We start from the raw sequence: 21,167 nt of genomic DNA on the forward strand, positions 1-21,167 counted from the left end.
AAAAAGTTATTTTTACTGGGTAATGTGAAGTATAAAAGGTTTAGACAATAATTTTCAGTTCTCTAAGCATTTTTCCATCATGTTAATATCAATATCAAGGTATAATAATATTTAAAAAATAATTAGTGGAGAATTTATCTAGTTTTCTGAACCTTAAGTGAAATATAGAATTTTAATAATTATCCATTTCATAGTGGCTATAGAAATTTGACTTTGAGATATATTATTATTATAATATCTCAGGGTTAAAAGGGAAACCTGATAGGCAGAGGCCATTCTAGTCAAACCTATGCACATATTCCCTGTGAACCATTCCTAACTAGTAAGTGAGCAGCCAGGCTCAGTACAATCATGATGCAGCATATTCCACTTTTGAATCTCTAATTATTAGAAATATTTTCCTCATGTGGAGCCAAAATTTACCTTTCTGCAACTTACATAATTTTCCCCCTAGCTCCGCCCTGTGGAGCCAAGCAGAGCTGGGTCTAATTTGTCTTCTCCATCAGAGGAGTCCAACCTGCAGGGACCAGATGCAGCTCACAGCACTCCTGGGTATGGCACAAATTAGATAAAAATGTAACTGGGAAATATTTAACAAAATAAATAAAATAAAACATAGATAATATCGCATTTTAAAACTAAGTCAATATGTGACTCTCAGGGATCCTTATGTATAGATTAGCTGCCCCTTTTTCTATTTGAATTTGATATCACTTTTGTACATGACAACCTTTCATATATACCTAAAAACAGCTATTATGTTCCTTCTTAAGTTTTTTTTCTCCAGGCCAAACATTTTTGGTTCCTTCAACTGATCCTTGGATGACATGAAATTGAGTCACTTCAACATTGATAACTATATACACAAAGAAAATAGACAACAGATTCTATTTAGTTCTTTATTACATAAGTATCACCTAGAGAAGTGAAGGCAAACCCTTTAGAGATTGAGTGTCCAAATACATGTGGCATGTGAGCTCCCCACCTTACCCCAGACAGAGGAGGGAGAAAGTGTTCCCACTGGGCTGCTGGGCAGAGGGGCAGGTGATGGGAAAAATGTCCTCAGGTGTGGTGGAGAGGGGAGGGGAGAAGCCCCTCTCTGGCACATTCTGGCACACATACCATAGGTTTGCCAACATGGACCAAGGTCATATCTCCTTATTAAGTGATAGTAAAAAGTGAAACCTTGCACAGAAGCTTTTTCGGCTGGTAGAGCTCCCCTTCCCCCTTCCCCAAGCTGGAGACTCCATTATCGGCCTTTATTTCCTCCTTTTCTCAGAGACTTCATTGTCAATACATCCCCACTTTCAGTTATTGTAAGGCTACTAGGGAGTGAAAAATAGCTCTGCCTTATGACACTATTGATCCTCTCTGATTTAGGTAAACATAATATGACTAGTAAACTAAGCACAAACGTTCTCTAATACAAACTCAAAGCACCATTGAAGAAACCTACTTAATCTTATATGTGGAATTATCTTGAAAATATGAAATGTTATTATAGAAAAGGTTTCATGAAAAAGCTAATACATCATCCAAATATTATATAGTTCTTTCAGTCTCATTATAGTGTTTAAAATGTGATTTCTAATATTGTCTATTCCTGGAATTCTGCTACAATTCAGATATTAAAGTAGGCTTGAAGAATTGTAGCCTGGTATCATGTTTTCAGTGGCGGTATATCTCTGACATTATGATAATTAATTTGTAGGTTTTTAAGTATCTCTTCCCCAAACACTCTAGCATAAATTCTTGAAATAATCAGTAATACTACTTCCTTATTCATATGAGTAAATAAATAAGTACAAGTAGGGTAGAAGAAAGGGTGAAAAATAATAGAGATATAGATACTATTGTGTTTGTGATAAAGAAATCAGAAGTTATCTGATTCAATTCAGTAAAAATTACTTAAGCCTTCTCTCTTATGAGGTCAGCAGTGTTAGGCATTGAGCATGCAAAGAAAAAATCCATAGGGAACACCTTTCTGTCCTCAACTCTGTGCTGGATTTCCTCCATCAGAGATAGCAGGAAATACCTTTGACAAGTTTACATTTCCTTGTTTTATGACTCTTGTGATATTTATCATCAGTTCATTAAACAGGTTTTTCTGTTGTCATATATTCCAAGGAATCATAAGTTATTTTAATGTATAAACAAGAAACTTTCTAAGAACACTTAAGGTAACAAATTTTGTCCCAAGAAATACTTCTTTAAAAATCAACAGATAAACAGGAGCATCTTATAGTCTCTCTTCATTATGAAATGGTAAAAATGTGGTCCGTTCATGAATATTGCTTCTGAAAGCTTGCTTTTTTTCTTACTAGTAAGTGTATAGATGACTTTCATAAAGATTTTGTAATAGATGGAAGAACAGGCATATAGGTTGGTAGTTATTAATGTTCTCTTAGTTCCCATCCCACTTTTGGTTTAATAAGATGAGACTTTTTGGCCTGTGCCTTTGGTATCTTTCCTTCCTGTAGATATCTGGCATATTGATCCCTTTGTACAAAATACCTATTTGTATGAAAAATTCATAACTGCACTAGAAACAAATTTAAATGGTCATTGATTAGGGAAAAACTTAAATTACAGAATAAGAATGTAATGAAATATTGAGTCACACAATCCCTTTCTGTACTAAATATATGACTTTGAATACAAAGAATTAAGAGGAATATGTGAAGTATCAGTGAAGAAAGGGCAACCAAAAAAATAGCAGACATTGACATCAGCTGTAATTAAGGGCAATGCTGTGATGATAGCTATAGGTTCACTTTTTCTACACAAATAGTCAAAAAGATTTATGAAAACAAAGATAATGTAACTACCACTATGTTAAAGTGAAAGGGGTCAAATAACTAATTGAGGTATACCGTTCTCTGCAGTTTTTTATAGCCGAAATATTGACACAGATGAGATTATTGAGCCACTAGAATATCTGAGTATTTATTTTGTGTTTTTTTCCCTTTTGTCCTGTTATAAGATTTGAATACTTGTAGTGGTCAAGGAAAATTTCAATAATTTTTTTAAAAAGAAATTGATTTCCAAGGCCGTCAGCCCTTTATGTAGGAGTTTGCTGATAAGTTTATACTCAAGATACACTTTTAAGTTTAATCTGCATTGTTATTTTCTCCATCACTTTTTTAAGTCTAGACAATTAACAAAATAGTAAATCAATCCTTCTTTTATGGCATTTGCTGATTTCCAAGACATAAATATTCTCACATTTGGCTTCTTGAACTGGTATGAGCTAGTTTCAGTGTACCAGTGAGCCTTATTCCCATAAAGTATGGAGGAGGGAGGGAGTAGCAAATTAGAACAGAAAGAGTAGGATTTTTTCCCAACTACTCAAGTCACATCATTTCTATGAACCTCCATTTCTTCTCTTGCAAAATGAAGATGATACCTGTTCAACTTTCTTAACATACATATTAGAAAGAGCAAACATAATTAATTAATTAGTGAAATAATCATATGTTATTATAGTGTATTATATTCTATATCCTATACTAGATATAAACATCAAATATATAAGTAAAAAAGTTAAAAATAAAATAATAGCATTTTGCAAATGTGAATTATTACTTTCACATATGGCTATACAATATTACAATAACTGATGCCCAAAAAAGATGTCACTGAGTCAAGAGAAGGTTTGTATTAAGTATGCTGTTTTAAGAATTTGTGAAAGTGTAGTACTTTTAAGTCATATTCATGCTATTACCAAAGCCTGGCAACTTTACCTCTTTAGTATCTCTTAGGTGGATCTGCCTCTCTCTAGTCTCTCCCTACTCTAATCCATCTTGTATTCGGCCACTAAAATGATTTTCCAAAAATGCAGTCTCAGCCAAGTTTACTCCCTTATGCAGTAAACTCCAGGGGCTCCTCATCATCTCTAGGATCAAATATAGGATTCTATATTTATTATTCAAAGCCCTTCATAACTAACCTCCTCCTACTTTTATAGTCTTCTTATACCTTACTTCCTGGAAGATATACTTCAGTTTCTTTCTTTCTTTCTTTAAAAAATTTTTTAATTTAGCATATTTTTCTATGGTTACATGATTCATGATCCCTCCCACCCCTAGTCTCTCATCTCCCCTCCCAAAGAAGATGAGCAGTTCCACTGGGTTATACATGTATCATTGTTCAAAACATATTTCTATGTTATTCATATTTGCAGTAGAATGATCATCAAAACCCCAATCGTATCCCCATCACACTATGTGATCAATCATATATTTTTCTAATGTATTTCTGATTCCACAGTTCTTTCTCTGGATGTGGTTAGTGTTCTTCCTCATAAGTCCCTCAGAATTATCCTGGATCATTGCATTACTAGTAGAAAAGTCCATTATGTTTGATTGTGCCACAGTGTATCAGTCTCTGTGTACAATATTCTCCCGGTTTGGCTCCTTTGCTCTGCATCAATTCCTGGAGATCTTTCCAAATACTTCAGTTTCTTCAGTCCAGTGTCACTCTCTCTCCTTATTGTTCCATGAACAAGATTACATCTCTCAACTCTGGCATTTTCTTTGACTGTTCCCCATGCCTGGAATGCTCTCTCTTCCCTGCCCTGACTGACTTTTGACCTTCATGATTTCTTTCAGTCCCAAATAAAATTCCATCTTCTACAGGAAGCCTTTCCAGTCTCTCTTAAATCTTTCTATTGCCTTCCCTCTACTAATTATTTCCTATTTATCCTTTTATAGATGGCTTCATATGTATTTGTTTGTATATTGTCTCCTCCATTAGCCTGTAAGCTCCTTGAAGACAGGAACTGTTTTTTGCCTATTTTTATGTCCCTAGTGCTTAGCATAGTGCCTACAACATAGTAGGTACTCCATAAATGCTTACTGATTATTAAATAAGCATTTATTAAGCACCTATTATGTTCCAGGCAAATTCTGGGAATATAAAGAAAAGCAAAAATAACCCCTGCCCTTAAAGAACTCAGTATCTAATAGGGGAAAACAATAAACACAAATTGTGTAAACTAGATATCTGCATGCTAAATTGAAGATAATCTCAGAGGGAAGGCATTAACCTTAAGGGACACTGGGAAAGGCTTCTTGTAAAACAGTTCCATTAAGGGACCACTAGGTGGCTCAGTGGACAGAGAGCCAGGCTTGGAGCTGGGAGGTCCTATGTTCAAATTTGGCCTCAGACTCTTCCTAGCTGTGTGACCTTGGGCAAGTCACTTAATCCCAATTGCCTAGCCCTTACCACTCTTTTGCTTTGGAACTGATATATACTATTTATTCTAAGACAGAAGGTAAAGATTAAAAAAAAAGATTTCCATGAGAAAAATTACATTTTTTTAAATAAGGGCTAATTCCCAGCTATCTGGTTAATTTCAGCTGTTCAAAATGACTAATCTCGGAGAGTCTGATTATTCAAAACTTTATTGTAGTTAGGATTTGGAAACCAGATTCAAGAAATACTTTTTCATCACTAAGGGAGAGTACAAGGTAGAATATATTGCTGTGAAAATAATTTTAAACAATACCTCTATATTATCTCCTGATTATGGGTGGAAAATAGATATAGAATACAGGAAAGACAACTTGATTTCAGTTCCTAAAACCATCTTGGAATGCTCTTTGACAAAGAGATATTAGTGTGTTGTTTCATCCACCACCTAAGTTTGTATTCCTATGTGAGAATAATAAGGGTTTCAGATTACATGCATATATAGACAGATTCCTATTTAAATTCCTGATAATTTGTAAATATGTGAAGGACCAAACATGTGGACTACATTAAAAAAAGATAAACTGCTTTGAGACATCCTCACTTAGCAAATCTAATTTCCAAGACTGAAATGAATAATATGCAACATGATCCAGCATGAAATGTGATTAGTAATCAATGACAGATAAGTTTTTCTATACAAAAGCTCTATTTCAGAATTACTGAATATGGACTTTATGCCCTCTCTGCTTTATAGTTTATGCTGAAAAGTTGAGTTGCACTGTATTTTTTGTGGTACAACTAATGTGTGTTTTTATTATGACAACTCTCAGTGTGATAGGCCTCAGATCTTACCTTCTCACCTCTTAAATTACTCATCAGCCAATTAAAGGAATAGGAGGAAAACATCTTAGAGCTAAAAGCATTTCTTTTATTCCTACAATGCTTTCAGTGTAATGAGCCATAGTTTGCTGAACAAGGAATTGATTTTTTCAAGGAGTAGAGTAGAGGGAAATTTATTGAACCTAGTCATTTATGGATCTAATTTACTTGACTGTATCTATATCTGAGAAGTTATTTTCAGCATGCTTGAGAGCTTAAGATAATGGTTATCTGCTAAGTAAGTATTATTGAAGTAAGGCAGTACAGTAGTTTAAGTCTTCTATTTGACACCTTAATGTTAGACTCTAAGAAAATGTTTCAGGTAATAGAGTTTAGAAACATATCCTAGTAAAGATGTTGTTTGATAGGTTGTGAAATTTAAAAATTTTTTGCCAAAACAATTTTAAAATGCTTTGAAAAGTCAAATATTACATTAAAAATGCATAGAATCAGATTAAATTTGTCCTCAAAAAGAGATGTAGGAAGACATCTTTCTCCATCTACTTTGCAGAGGTAGGGGCTCATGAATATGAAACAGAGCATACAACTCAATAATTTTTTTTAATATGGTGATTGGCTTTGCTGAGTTTTTTCCTCTTCCCTTAAAAAAAAATCTTTTTTATAAAGGATGGCCTCCTGAGCAGAGAGAAGGGAAGGAGGATACACACAGAAATATATGCAATGTTAAGGGGGGAAAAAAGATACCAATAAAAATATTTTGAGATAAACAAGACAGCTCTCAAAATTACATGCTGAATTATATGCATAAAAAGCAAAGCGAGCTATACATAATTTAGATTCTTGGTTTCATATTCAGTCTTCTTTTTTCTATTATAGTCTGAATGTGGAAATACCCACTTCATTTGGTATTAAATTCAGAATAAAAAGCAATTTAAAATGCACGCGATCCAGTCTACTAACTCAGCATCTCACAGTAGCCAAGTTTTGTGCTTAAAGTATTTTCAAACAAGAAATATGAAGAGATTTTGGTATTTAAGTGGCCCTTGGAATTCTGTTCCCTTTCAACTTTTTCTGAGAGACAAGACGCTATATTGAATGATGGGATTGAGTTTCCCTCAATAACTGGAAAAGCCAGCCTCTGGAAAGTTTATGTCTTCTCCACAAGTTAAAGTTTCTGACCTTTTTATCAATCACCATCAGGACTGAATGAGTATATTTCTATAACAGAATGATGAGGAAAATTTTATCCGTATATTTCTTCTTTTATACTTTATTTTTCATGGATGAAGTCAGTATATCCTTGTAATAATACCTTTGTGAAAACACAAACTATAAGCAGAATTTCATTGAGTTAATTATATTGATTCTTAAGTAATAATGTTTGGTTTTCTGTTCATTTTAGCCCATCTAATATTAGTGAGACACTAGGATACTATCAGACATTTATAGAGAAGGCTTGCTCCATTTTTTATTCTTCAGAGGTGATGGATACAATAGAACTACCAATTAGGTGCTCATTTATACATTTGCCCATCTCTGCTTCATAACTCCATGGTATTAGGGATATATGTGTATTGGAAATACAGAACTGATTCTAGCATTTGCAAAAGAATACCTGGCTGTTAATCACTGGATAGAAATGTATTTGGTAGCCAGATTTGCCTTGCTCTAATCTTGTATAACGTTTGACTTCTAAAACCTTATTAATTGAGATTGCCATTTTGTAATTTAGAATCTGCTCTTTTATTGACTTGCCATAAGTCTAATGTTAGTTGGAAATAGTTGATTTTTCCAATAAGAATTTTCTCCTGAAGTGGTATTATTATATCACTTTTATTATTGAATGATATATTAAATTTTTAAAAATCATATTTAGGAACAAACCGTGAAGTTTCTGGAAGAGCTACACATTTATCATGAGAATTTCTTCATAGTTCTGAAGTGTCTTCATGCATTCACATCTTCCCTTCCCAAATATCCCTTGGGACGACAGGTAACTAATATTTTCTGATTGGAAATATATAAAGTAGAAACGCTGGTAGTTATATACTTTGACTTCCTGATCATTCCAGGAATCAGAATTTGGAATAATTATATCCTATTTTTAAAAAAAAGTTTTGCAAATCTGAATCAATTCTAGCTACATACAGTAGTACTTGTAATTGAAAAAGTGTTTTCTCTCAAGATGTTCACAGCTATACACAACCCCATTTCACAGTGTATGTGGCTTCTCTTTGACAAAAAAAAACTGAAATGTATAAATGTAATTTTTGTTTCTAATGCACCTATAGTTTGCAGTCTGTTATCTTTTCTACAGGGACTTTTTATGAGATTTTTTAAAAAGCTGTGGATAAAATGCTTGTGAACTGAACTAAACTGACTTAGCTTCTCTGGGCCTCAGTTTCCTCATCTTCAAAATGAAAAAGTTGTCCTCTAACCCTAACAAACTATGATTCTATAAAAGGAGGAAACATTGAAGTATTATATAAGATTAGTACTTCTGCTTCATATGAGATTTTTATCCTAGAGCTTCTATCTCTTCTATATAATTCAAGAAATTCAATTTCATATAATAAGCATTGACTCACTACAATCAAATCACCAGGGCTATCAAGACAAAAACAAAATGTTCCTTGCCCTTAAGAAGTTTACATTCTGTACTAGAGTACATACGAAGTGATGCAAAGGAACTTCAAAGGACTAAGGAATTAGCAAAGGCTTCATATAAGAGATGGTACCTAAACCCTGTTTTAAGGGAAGATAGGAATTCTATGAGACAGAAACAAGTTGGTGTACACAATTAGGAATAGCCTATATAAAGTCGCTTACAGTGGAAGGTAGAATATTGCAGTTATAAGAAACAGCTTATAGACATATCAGAGAGACTCAAAGAATCACAGAAATGCTGAAGTATAGGTACCTATAGGAGTTTATGGGTGCAGTAGATTATCAGAGAAAAACTTGATCTCTACAATTTTGACTCAGTTCCAGAGACCAATTGTGAAGGAATTTCTGTTTCTATTGTTTTTGAGATAATTGCTCTGATTGACTGTGTTTGCACATTTTGAGATAACAGCCACATCTAGATTTCTTACACATCAATTTCCCGCTTTGATATTTTCCAATTACTTCTGCACAGTGTCTGATATCAGCCAAACCCATGTACATGCTTATTCATTTAATGGAAGTTCTTATAAAGCACTCAGTTCATGACACATCTGGCATCAATTAAATAAATTGGTCACCTTAATAATACTAATTGGGTTCTCAAATATATGGAATTTTGACCTACTAATATAGAACAATTTCAACATTTGCTTCCCAGCTTCTCACTAATATGTTGTTCACTTTCAGATCAGAGAGCTGTATTGTGCATGTTTAGAAAAGAATATTTGGGAATCACAAGAATATGAGCCTGCTTTGCACCTCCTCAGGTATTTTTCCTTCCTCTTTTTTTCTTTTTTTTTTAAACATTTGAATTGCTAATTAATTTATGGAATTACGAAATGGGGGGAGCAACTCTGATTCTTTGGATACTTGTTCAGGAAGACTACAATGACAGTGGGAAGGGAGACTGTGATCACACTTTAATAAGGTTCAGAGGGTACAGGAACAAATGGTATAGAAATTACAGAAACAAGCAACAAAAGGGAGTTGGGTAAAAAGGTAAATGATATGGGGACAGGGATGGGGTGGTGGAGGAAGGCAGGCAGGGTGGGGAAGAGGATGGGAGAGAGAAAGGAATAGAGAGTCATTCATGTAATTATGGATTAGAGTTGGGAGCACTTGGCAGCATGGACCCAGACAGAGATGTTATATTGTTTGAGGAGCAAGAATTTAGGGTCTCTAATCTTTATAGGATTTTGGTCAGAGACAGATTCTTACCTACACCATTTTGAGGTTATTTTATTAATATATGTTCATCATCTCAAAGTTATCAGCAACATTTGATGTTCTGTTGGCCTTACTGTGGATGTCTTGTGCTTATCTGAGGTTTACAGATAATAGGATCAGAAAAGCCTGATGATTTCCTCTGATTTAGCATTTAGTACTGGGATGTAATTTTTAGGTAATATATGATGCAGTTTGCAAATAATGTGCCTTCAATCTGTGGGATAGTCTGTAAATGACTGGCTTCTTTTTTGCAATCTTACTTCCTACTATTACTACTTTATATTGGTTATTTATAAACTTACTTTACTAACTAGAAAGGGGTGGGGGTTGTCAGGGGGACTAGAACAAGACAAAATTTTGACACATATTTGTATGTAATTTCTTCTTCTGGACCTCTCCTTGTCAAGGAATTTCATAAATTTTTAAATATAGATTTCTTTAGAGTCCTCAATGGCAGCTAGGTGGTGTAGTGGATAGGGTACCAGACCTAGAGTCAGGAAGTCTTATCTTCTTGACTTCAAATCTAGCCTCAGACACTTACTAGCAATGTGATCCTAGGCAAATCACTTCACTATAATTTCCTCAGTTTCCTCATCTATAAAATGAACTGGAGAAGAAAATGGCAAATCACTCTAATATCTTTTCCAAGGAAACCTCATATAGAGTCACAAAGAGAGTTGACTAAAATTATTGAACAATAAATATTCCTCAGTATAGTGGTCAAAAACTCTTATGGTTGAGATTGCCGCTTATTTTTGGTTATTGTTTTATGCTGTTATTTTACAGTAAAACCAGAATACAGTCATCTTTGGGTCTCTGTGCCAGGGAAGAAAACTCTGGCACAGACTGAAGTCTTGTTGGACAAACCTCTGAAGTGGGTAAATAAACACAAAGGGATTTCTGGGAGGGGGGGAAGGGATGAAGGAGAAATGAAGGGTGATTGCTTGACACACAGTAACACACTAGAAATCTCACCAAACTCATAAATACAGGGCTTGGGAATGGATGGTAACAGTTGGGAAGCAACTGTCACTTCAGACCAACTCAGCCAGGGATTTCCTATTAAATGACAATGAGCCCTTTGGATTGTGGAATGAAACAGGAGGAAGTTATAAAAACACAGTTTAATAGCTAATTTAAGGGTAAAAGATGTGGGAGAGGTCACACTACTCCAAATAACTATGGACAGACTACACATAACACCTATGGGATCAATTCAGGGTTAAAGGTCTGGGTAATCCCTACACTAACACTATGGCAGGCAGCCAGGACACAAGGGAATAGTGGGATCTCATGCAGATGTTCTTGATCATAAGCTCATAGTCCAAGAGCACAGGTACCAGCCAAATAAATCCTCAGAGAAGTCAGAGAGACTGGTCTTGCTTGTCCACCAAACAAGATAGCTATTCTCAACCTGCTCTTCTAGATCTTGCTAGTTGAGATATTGCAGATGTTGCTCAAGGCACAGAGATACCCCAAATCCACAGACTCTCTGGTCAGTGGCTATGACTTCTCCAACTCCTTCAAAACCCAACTGCCCTCAGAGTCCTCTGTGTTCAGGCCCTTGCTGTGTTCCAAGTTAGAATTTTAGCTCCTGCCAGCCTGCCTGGCTAAATATCTAAATCTGCTTTTAAAGCCTATTTCCCTATTACAGTTCCCCCCTTTGCACAAACCCAAAATAGTGTTTCACACAATATTTTGGTATTTGTGCACTATGGACTAAACTAAAATTCTAACCCAAAATAACAAACAATCCACACTACCTCTCTTCTATCTAACACTACCTTACTCTACCATACTTTAGGGATTTCAACAAAGAAAGGTAAAGGGAAAAAATACATTTAACAATCACATAGTTCAAAGTACAGAATAACAAGTAACAATGCAAAATTTCCAACAAAATTAAAAATCAACAACAAATAGGAAATATCAACATAAAATACAAGCAAAAACATCAAACACAACTCCTATTCTAATACAGAAATATTCTACTAACTAATAAATGCAAACAAGTTTGGAAAAATACATTTTTAACACAACATTACATAAGCTTTTACATCAAAATTTCAACAAAAACATCAAACTCACTTATGCAAATTTTATTTAAATGTTTGCAACTCATTTAGTATCAAATCATTCACAAAATTTACAGATGTACATATATACACATGACATGTACATATAACACATACACAATATACATGCATGATGTACATATATGTACACATAACATACATATCAAATATACATATATACAACTTTTACATATATCCAATACTTATACTATAATGAAATTTACAATATACACACACTATTTATACTTATTTACACATCTATTTACATTATTTTGTGATATGTGATCTGTAGTATGTCATATGTTCTCCATGTAATACAATAGGAGAGAGGTCACACTCCTCCATTACCAGGAAAATAACACTAGAGAAAGACAGAACTGACTAAAGGCATACATAATGTATAAGATTCTGTGTCCTGAGGTAGCAAGAATGCTTCCCTGAGATAGCAAAATTGTAAAATTTGTAAATATAAAATTTCTATGGTACTATGCCTTTAAATTTTCTTTGCTTGTCTAAGTTTGTCCCCTTTGTTATGCTGTAGATAGAAGAAAATCAGCTTCTGGTTCAAACAGAGGCTTCCTCTCTCTCACCATATTCTCTTATATAAATTTGGAGGACAGAATGTCTCAAAACAAATACCTTATTTGTTACCAATTTTCAAAGTAAATTATAAAATACCTATCTTCAAAATAATTTTTAAATAGGTACTACAAGATTTAAGATGTAATCTAAGATAAACATTAAATATTGATATAGAGGAAAAGATAAAAAATTCAAAGAGAGTATTTTAAGAGGTAACATGTATATTAAAATTGGTTCTTTAATTCTTTAGTGCTTCTGTGATCTCAGTATGGATATTCCTTCCATCAGTACAGATCCCAACTAGTCCATAACTTTTCATACTTTCTCACTCTTGCCTAAGCTTTTCCATAAATGTTTCACAAAAATCTACCCAACATGCTAGAAGCCTTCTCTAGGTTTTTTTATATTCCATGGATCCATTTTTAGCATTTGGACTGTCCATCTATTTTCCTTCTTTCTGCCACTTTATTAACCTACCCTCTTTTTCTGATCATATATTTCCTAGATATTCTTTAGCCACTTCTTGAGTATAGGTCATCATTAGAAATATTTTTACCCTGTCCAAACACACTAAACCTGTTGGCTTTGGAGTTTCCTACATCTCTGATTCTTCAAAAATTGTTGTTTTTTTCTCTCAGATTAAAAGCCCTTTGCTTTCACTGGGAAAGTATATGTGTTAAAAAGATGTTTGTTTTTTTTTAAACCATGAAACAAAGGAACAGCTAAGTGACTCAGTGTTAGAGAGCCAAGCCTGGAGACAGGAGGTCCTGGGTTCAAATTAGCCTCAGATATGTCCTATCTCTTATCACTCTTCTTCCTTGGAACTGATACTTAGTATCCATTATAAGACAGAAGGTAAGGGTTTAAAAAACAAAAATGAAGCAAGAAAAATATCACAATTGTTCTGTAAATATTCTGGAAGTTACATATAAAATTTTCACAGAAATCAGATAAAATTTTTTTCAATCTTTTTATGAGGAAACTAAATTTCAGCTATACCATAAGTATAATCTAATAGTTTTTCAGTGGTTCTGCTTGTCCCCATCAAATATATTTAAATACCAGGGACCTTGACCTGTAAGATAGTATAATATACAGGATATAATCAGGTTAATTATGTACCTAGCTAAGCCTCAATGAAAGAAGAAAAACTCAAGACATCAATAGTATATGGTTAAAAGCTAAACACATATTCCTCAATACTTCTTTGCTAAGAAGTCGACTACCAGGAAATAATTTCAAAATAACTAATAAAAGAGAATCTGAATCTGGCCTTAAAGTGAACAAAATTAGAAACCAAGGAATGTTGAATGAACTCTTCTTTTTTGAACCTAGTGCCTCCTGGAAAACAGAGATTTTGTAAACTTTCACAATAGATAAATTTGGGAATAGAAATTGTGATAACAGTTATGCAAAAAATGTTTTGTCCTCTTACACATCTCTATAAAATGTAATATGTTTTCTACCTAAAGTTGGCATCTCTCTTAAAATGCGCTTTTTTTGTTACAATCCTTGGATTGCACTTGGAAACAAATATGAGTGAAAAGATGCTAGTATAATTTATTAATAAAAGCAAAATACGATTTAGCAATTTTACAAAATATATACCATATAACCACTTCTTAGGTATGTCATAGGTGATATTCTTGTTCAAGTATGAAATGGACTTAATGATCAACTCCCAACATTCTATTTAAAAAAGTGTCCTTTGCATAATAGCCTCACAGAATACTATCAGAATTCAATCCAAATACAGGTTTGACAAATGTTGGACTTAGAACATTCTGCCATTAGTTGTCTTGGTGTATGGCTCAAACATAAAATGAAAGAAAGGAACCATTGTAGCTGGTTTGTTTGGCCCATATGTGACCTTTCAACTTGCTACCAACACCAATAAACAGCAGGTGATAATTGCTGAAGGAATTCAGACTATAAGAAAATTATTCAAATTTCTGAGACTTGACTTGCTGAAAAAAATATAAATGGTCAAATTTTGTTGAGTTCGGAAAAAATGGCATTACACATATTATTAATGTTGTATCAGTTTAACTTAGTTGGAAGAGACTAAAGATCTGAAGGCTTAATAATGCATCATTGTCTGATTCTGCAGAGGGATTCAAGATAATATAAATGGCCAGTCATAAATAATGACAATTCCATTGTCTATGAAATACTTCCTAAACAGCAATCTAGCTCAGTGCTTTTTAAGACAGAAGATAATAGAAAAAAAAAAAAAAAACTAGGACAGAGTTGATAATTCCCAACTCTAGTTTTGTAGCATATCAAGATATCTCCAATTATTTTCAATTTGAAATATAATAGCAAAGTAATTATCTTCCATAGAAGTTAGGAGTCACTATTCAGAACATATAGGCTAGCAAGTGTTAAAAATCTGGGGCAAATGTAAGTCAAAGGATAACTATGTTTAATATTGTTTGAAGAAAGGGGGGGCCATAAAGAATGCTATTCTCTTGCAAAGGCCATCCTTATCATTCCTTATAATAGAAAACACACTACAGAAATTCTAAGATATTATGAAGATAGTGGAAAAGTTTGTCTTGAAAATGTATTAGAGATTATATTTTATTAGTGTGGTTCACTGTTTTTAAATTAACCATTACTGCAGAATCCCTGCTGATCAATAACCTTCTGATCACTTCATCCAACTGGAGTCAGTGAAGCTACAGTCAATCAACTAATTAGATTCTCTGACCCTTGAGTGGAATTTTTTGGAGGCATCATTTCATAATGGAAAAGGCATTAATCTGGGCATCAAAAAATTGGGGTTCTAGCCTAGTTCTGCCACTAATTTTCTCTGTGAGTTTGGTCAAATAACATTTTTCTCAGGTGTACTTTCCTAATTTATAAAATGAAAGACAGATTACTATATAACAAGTATTCAAAGGGTACTCTATGTTCTGTGATTCTGTTACTTCCACTCTTATGGATTCCCTCTGACTTTCAGAGCAAGTACTTACAGTACATAAAGCTAGTTATGGCTTTAGCTGCTAATAAGCAAAATGATTTATAAACTCTTTAGATACTTATCTGTAATGTCATTGGGCTTAGTACACCATGAGAGAAAGTCTCTCACTTTCTCAACATGTGTATCTCTATATTTATCTCTCTTGCTGTTTTTTTTTTTCCTGTTTTCTGTGTTCATCCTTCTATCTCTTAATTTCTAGACTCTCTCTCTCCTAGTTTATTTCTTCAAGGGCTCTATGAATTTTTTGTGTGCTCCTTTCACCAAGCACATTTGTCTACTTCACACCCACAATCTTTATGATACGCTGTGACCAAAAATATTCATTACCTGGTAGGTATCATCTAATTGAATCTTCAGCAAACAAGCCAACCTTCCTTCCAAATGTATCATGCTGATATTTAACATTGGAAATAAGACAGGATGATAAGGCAAGTGACCTTGTCAAAACTCACTAGTATTTAATGAGATCTAGGGAAATTATTTTAGGTCTCAAATGCAGTATTTCTAAAGCAGCTTAAGAAACTTTGAAACTTACGGTATAATGATTCTCAAAGTGGGCACTACCGCCCCCTGGTGGTTGCTGCAGCAATCTAAGTGGAGCAGTGATGGCCACACTTTTTTTGTATTACATTCCATTTTGAGTTCAATAAATAGTTTCATAATTTCCAGGGGGCGCTAAATAATATTTTTTCTAGAAAGGGGGCAGTAGGCCAAAAAAGTTTGGGAACCACTAGTCTAATTGAAGAGAATACTGGTTTTGAAGTCTAAAGACCTGAGTTCAAATTCCATTTTTCTACTTAGCACATGTGTGATCTTAGACAAATTACTTAACCTCTTTGTATGCCAGTTTTCTCATCTGTTAAATGAAGGGGTCGCACTATATGATTTCTAAAGCCCCTCCCAGGTCCAAGCCCCATGATCCTGTTGTTGTTATCAGTTAACTGACACAGCCCTTTGGCAGGCTAATACTCAAGAGGATTTTGAGCTGCTTGTAGTACATGTCAGGATAACCTCCTAGGACTCATGATACCTACCATACTGCAATGACTTATATCTTGAGTAAAGAATTCTTTTCCCTTACTTGACCATAACATGAAACTATAATATATTTTTAAAGTTATTTTTTTATTTCTTTACTAATTTTTTTTCCTAAATCTTTACTTTCTGTCTTACAACTCTTAAGACAGGTGGGCAAGGGCTAAGCAAATGGAGTTAAGTGACTTGCCTAAGGTCTCACAGCTGGGAAGTACGAGGTCAGATTTGAACCTAGGACCTCTTGTCTCTAGTCCTGGCTCTCAATCCACTGAGCCACCCAGATACTCTTGAATAGAGTTTTAAAAGAACATTAAACCTACTCATTCTTCAGGTATTTCATATTTCTCAAATTGGCCAACAATTGATTCTTTTTTTACTGGGTGAGTCATCGACTCACGATAAAATTCATTAATTTACCAATAAGCAAATAAAAAACAAATAAAAAAATGAATGAATAAAAGCTCCGAGCTCATTATCTAATGACTAAAAAGGTAAAGAAGCAAGTTATTCTTTTCTTATAACTCTTTAACATTTCTCTTAGGAAAACTATATTATTATTATATTTTAATTAAATTTTGTTTTAGAGGTTTATTCCTCAAGTTCCTTAAATCATAATATTCTTCCTTTCCCCACCAAAGAAAAGGAGACAACAAAGTCTATATATTTTTGTTTGAAACATAGAAAAAGTTTGGGAATTGTTTTCAGTGACTGTTGTGTTTTGTCTGAGTAGGATTTACAAATTTGCTACTCAAATGATCTGCTCTAGAACTTGAGAGAGAGTAATCAAATTCTCCTTCCATCCTCTTCTGACCAGAAACTCTAATAATCAGCACCTAACCAGGAATTGCTGGCTTTAAGCATGATGAAATGGAAATACAGATGTCCCTTCCAAATATTGTGGGGAGATTAGGAGTCTTACAATCCAGAAAATCCATGTAAAATTTTTTGCCCTACCTTTGTACTAGAGAAGTCATCTGAATGTTTTTCATTGTCCCCATACTCTTACTCCCATGGGAAAATTTCATCTAGTCTGCCTATAATATTGTTTGATCCACATTCATTGTAGGTTATCACAGTGCTTTTGTTTAAGAAAGTTCTTTTTTACTGTAATAAGGGTCCCAAAGTACAAGGGTAGTGGTACTAGTGGTACAATAGTGCCTCAGTATCAGCTGATTCAATAATCCTCTGATTCAGTTACCCTCAGGTAACAGTAGGTGTTCCTTAAAGCTGAGGTTTCAGCCATCCACTACAGGTCTTGGAATGTGACTATCCCCTGTGGACGCGGGGCCCCACTGTACAGAGTTCTCTCTTTAATTTTTAACACCTGTGTTCACTTTGCAATACTGTGCTCTCATTCTGCTCCTGTCCCCTGCTCAACTCTGCCTCCCACCCTCTACAGCAAAAATAAAAACAAAAACCTGCAAGTGAAAGCAAACAGATGTGCAGAGAAACCATGGACTTAGCCTGAAACTTCCTACACTGAGAGAGAACTTTGCCCTGCTCTGCCCACCCAACATAATGATTTTTTAAAAATTATTGCTAAATAACTGCCACATTTAAAGATTTTTTTAATATCCCCAGTAATTAGCACAGTGCCTGACATATAGAAGGTGCCTAATAATGATTGATTGTTTCTAAATTAAATTAAAAATTAACCATCTAATTGAGATGTTAAATAGTGTGACACACCATAGATATCTTCTATTTGCCCCCTTTCTAGAGTCCAATATGTAAAATCTACTCCAAAGTATCTATTAGAGATGCTATTTAATGAGCTTCACTTGAGCAGATTCTGTTCTTTGCTTTTTCAGTTACTTTTATGTTGTCTTGTTCAGATAAGTTTGGCTTTTCCTGAGTGTTTCTAGGGGCTGAGTTGTCTTGTAGTTGCCTAAAGTGAAAAAAAATTTTTTTTTGCCAAGATAGCCACCTATTTTTCATTAATAGAGAAAGCTGGGTTTGTTTTCAGTTTAGTGGTGTATATCAAATTAGCTGCACAGATCCTTATATACCTCTCGAAACTTCTGACTATAGAGTATTCCTTCACTTTTTTTATTAAATTAATGTAGCCCAATAATTTAACGATGATTAGATCTATTGTCTCTAAAGAAACCAAATGGCAAATTCAAGTTGATGTGACTTATCTTTAGTCTGAGACTTTAATTATTTCCTCCAGCTTCTGGATAGGGTGATAGAAATCCCAGAAGTGTGAGAAAACTCTTTAATAAACATGATTTTTGATGTTTTTAATTCATGTTTTTGTAATACATGAATTTTTTATGATGAATTTAGTCAGAAATCTGTTTATGGGAAATTTTATGAGAGTTTATGGGAAATTTGCTTTGGTTTTGGTATCTGGGGGAGGCAGAGAGAAAGAGAATATGTATGTTTACATTCCCTCTGCCAATCTAGATAAGCAACCTATCATTAACTTATTGTCTTACAGGGTCCCCAGAGGTTTCCAAAGAGGTTAAGTGACTTGCCCATGTTTACATACCCACTGTATGTCAAAGGCAAGATTTGAATGGCAATCCTTTCAGATCCAAGACTAAATCCATGCCTTAATAACCCTCTTATATTTTCTTATATAAATAAAAATGTTTTCTTCCTTTGGAATCTCAAGGAGAGGAGAATTTAATTACACATATATTATCACATTTTGCAAAGTAACATATTTCTTATTAGCCAATCATAAAAGGAAAGAATTCTATCAAATTATCAGTTCTAGTCAGTCCTATTATGTCCTTTTTTTTTTTTTTTGTAAGTTTATTTTTAAAAAATGGGTACCTGAGGGGGCAGCTGGGTAGCTCAGTAGGATTGGGAGCTAGGCCTAGAGACGGGAGGTCCTAGGTTCACATTCGGCCTCGGACACTTCCCAGCTGTGTGACCCTGGGCAAGTCACTTGACCCCCATTGCCCACCCTTACCACTCTTCCACCTAGGAGCCAATAAACAGAAGTTAAGGGTTTAAAAAAAATGGGGACCTGACCTTTATAATGAAGTAAACTCAAGCAAAAGAAAATTAAAAGTTTATTAAGTATCTTGTGGCAACATGACATTAAGAGCCATCAAATTCAAACCACATGCTGTTTTATAGATTAACTTTACAATAAGAGAAAGATAATCCTGATAGGTGCACATTTCTAAAAGGGGATCTCTCAGCTCCTCCTTTATTGCCCCCATTAGGAAAAAGAGATTACAGGTAAGGAGATGGGATGAGATTGGTAATTGGTCCCCCAATATTTTTAAAAATAAAGAGCAGGGCCTTTGATCCAGCCATACCATTGCTGGGTTTGTACCCCAAACAGATCATAGATAAACAGACTTGTACGAAAATATTTATGGCTGCGCTTTTTGTAGTGGCAAAAAACTGGAAAATGAGGGGATGTCCTTCAATTGGGGAATGGCTGAACAAATTGTGGTATATGCGGGTGATGGAATACTATTGTGCTAAAAGGAATAATAAACTGGAGGAATTCCATGCAAATTGGAGAGACCTCCAGGAACTGATGCAGAGCGAAAGGAGCAGAACCAGAAGAACACTGTACACAGAGACTGATATACTGTGGTAAAATCAAATGTAAAGGGCTCCTGTACCAGCAGCACTGCAATGACACAGGACAGCTCTGAGGGATTTATGGTAAAGACGCTACCCACATTCAGAGGAAGGACTGCAGGAGAGGAAACATATAAGATAAACAATTGCTTGAATGCATGGGCTGAGGCGGACATGAATGGGAAATAGACCCTGAACAAGGACACATGTTACAACCATTGGAAATGTGTGTTGGCCATGGGTGGGGGGAGAGCGGGGGGTGAAGGGGAATGTAGGGGCATAAAGTATGTAAACAGATTAAAAACGAATATTAATAAATGTCTAATAAAAATAAAAATTAAAAAAATAAATAAAGAGCAGGGGGCAGCTGGGTAGCTCAGTGGAGTGAGAGTCAAGCCTAGAGACAGAAGGTCCTAGGTTCAAACCCGGCCTCAGCGACTTCCCAGCTGTGTGACCCTGAGCAAGTCACTTGACCCCCATTGCCCACCCTTACCACTCTTCCACCTATGAGACAATACACCGAAGTACAAGGGTTTTAAAAAAAAAAAAAAAAGAGCAATGTGGCCATTGGAAAAGACATAAGATACTTTCTTACTTTGAAAAACAGGTAATTGATGTTTGGTTTAACATTAACTGATAAAAGTTATCCAGATTTATAGAAAACAGTATCTGTGAAGGAATATAAAAGTTATGGGATCCAGCCCAGTAGAGTTAGAATCCAATTTGCAAAATAATATCCCATTCTTATGCCCTGAATGTAGGCAAAGTGACACTGCAATGTATATATGTATGTATAGGTTGTGATGGAGAGCAGGTAGGTGGCACAGTAGATAGAGCACTATGCTTGGAAGTAGAAAAACTCATCTTCCCAGACTCAAATGTGGCCTCAGACACTTACTGTGTGATCCCAGGCATGACACTTAACCCAGTTTGCCTTAGTTCCTTGTCTGTAAAATGAGCTGGAGAAGGAAATGGTGAATCATTCCAGTATCTTTGCCAAGAAAACC

The 21,167-nt window shown here is 34.7% G+C and overlaps 1 protein-coding gene across 1 annotated transcript in view; it reads left to right on the top strand.

Annotated features, from left to right (window-relative positions):
- ORC3 (origin recognition complex subunit 3) overlaps positions 1–21,167 on the top strand; it is a 128,085-nt gene that overhangs the window by 78,473 nt on the left and 28,445 nt on the right. Inside the window, exons 12-13 of the mRNA XM_044676370.1 lie at positions 7,913–8,029; positions 9,391–9,470. Of these exons, the coding sequence (XP_044532305.1) occupies positions 7,913–8,029; positions 9,391–9,470 (197 nt within the window). The remainder of the gene's footprint in view (positions 1–7,912; positions 8,030–9,390; positions 9,471–21,167) is intronic.

The sequence above is a fragment of the Gracilinanus agilis genome, chromosome 4 (genome assembly GCF_016433145.1).
Source record: "Gracilinanus agilis isolate LMUSP501 chromosome 4, AgileGrace, whole genome shotgun sequence".
Classification (NCBI taxonomy): domain Eukaryota; kingdom Metazoa; phylum Chordata; class Mammalia; order Didelphimorphia; family Didelphidae; genus Gracilinanus; species Gracilinanus agilis.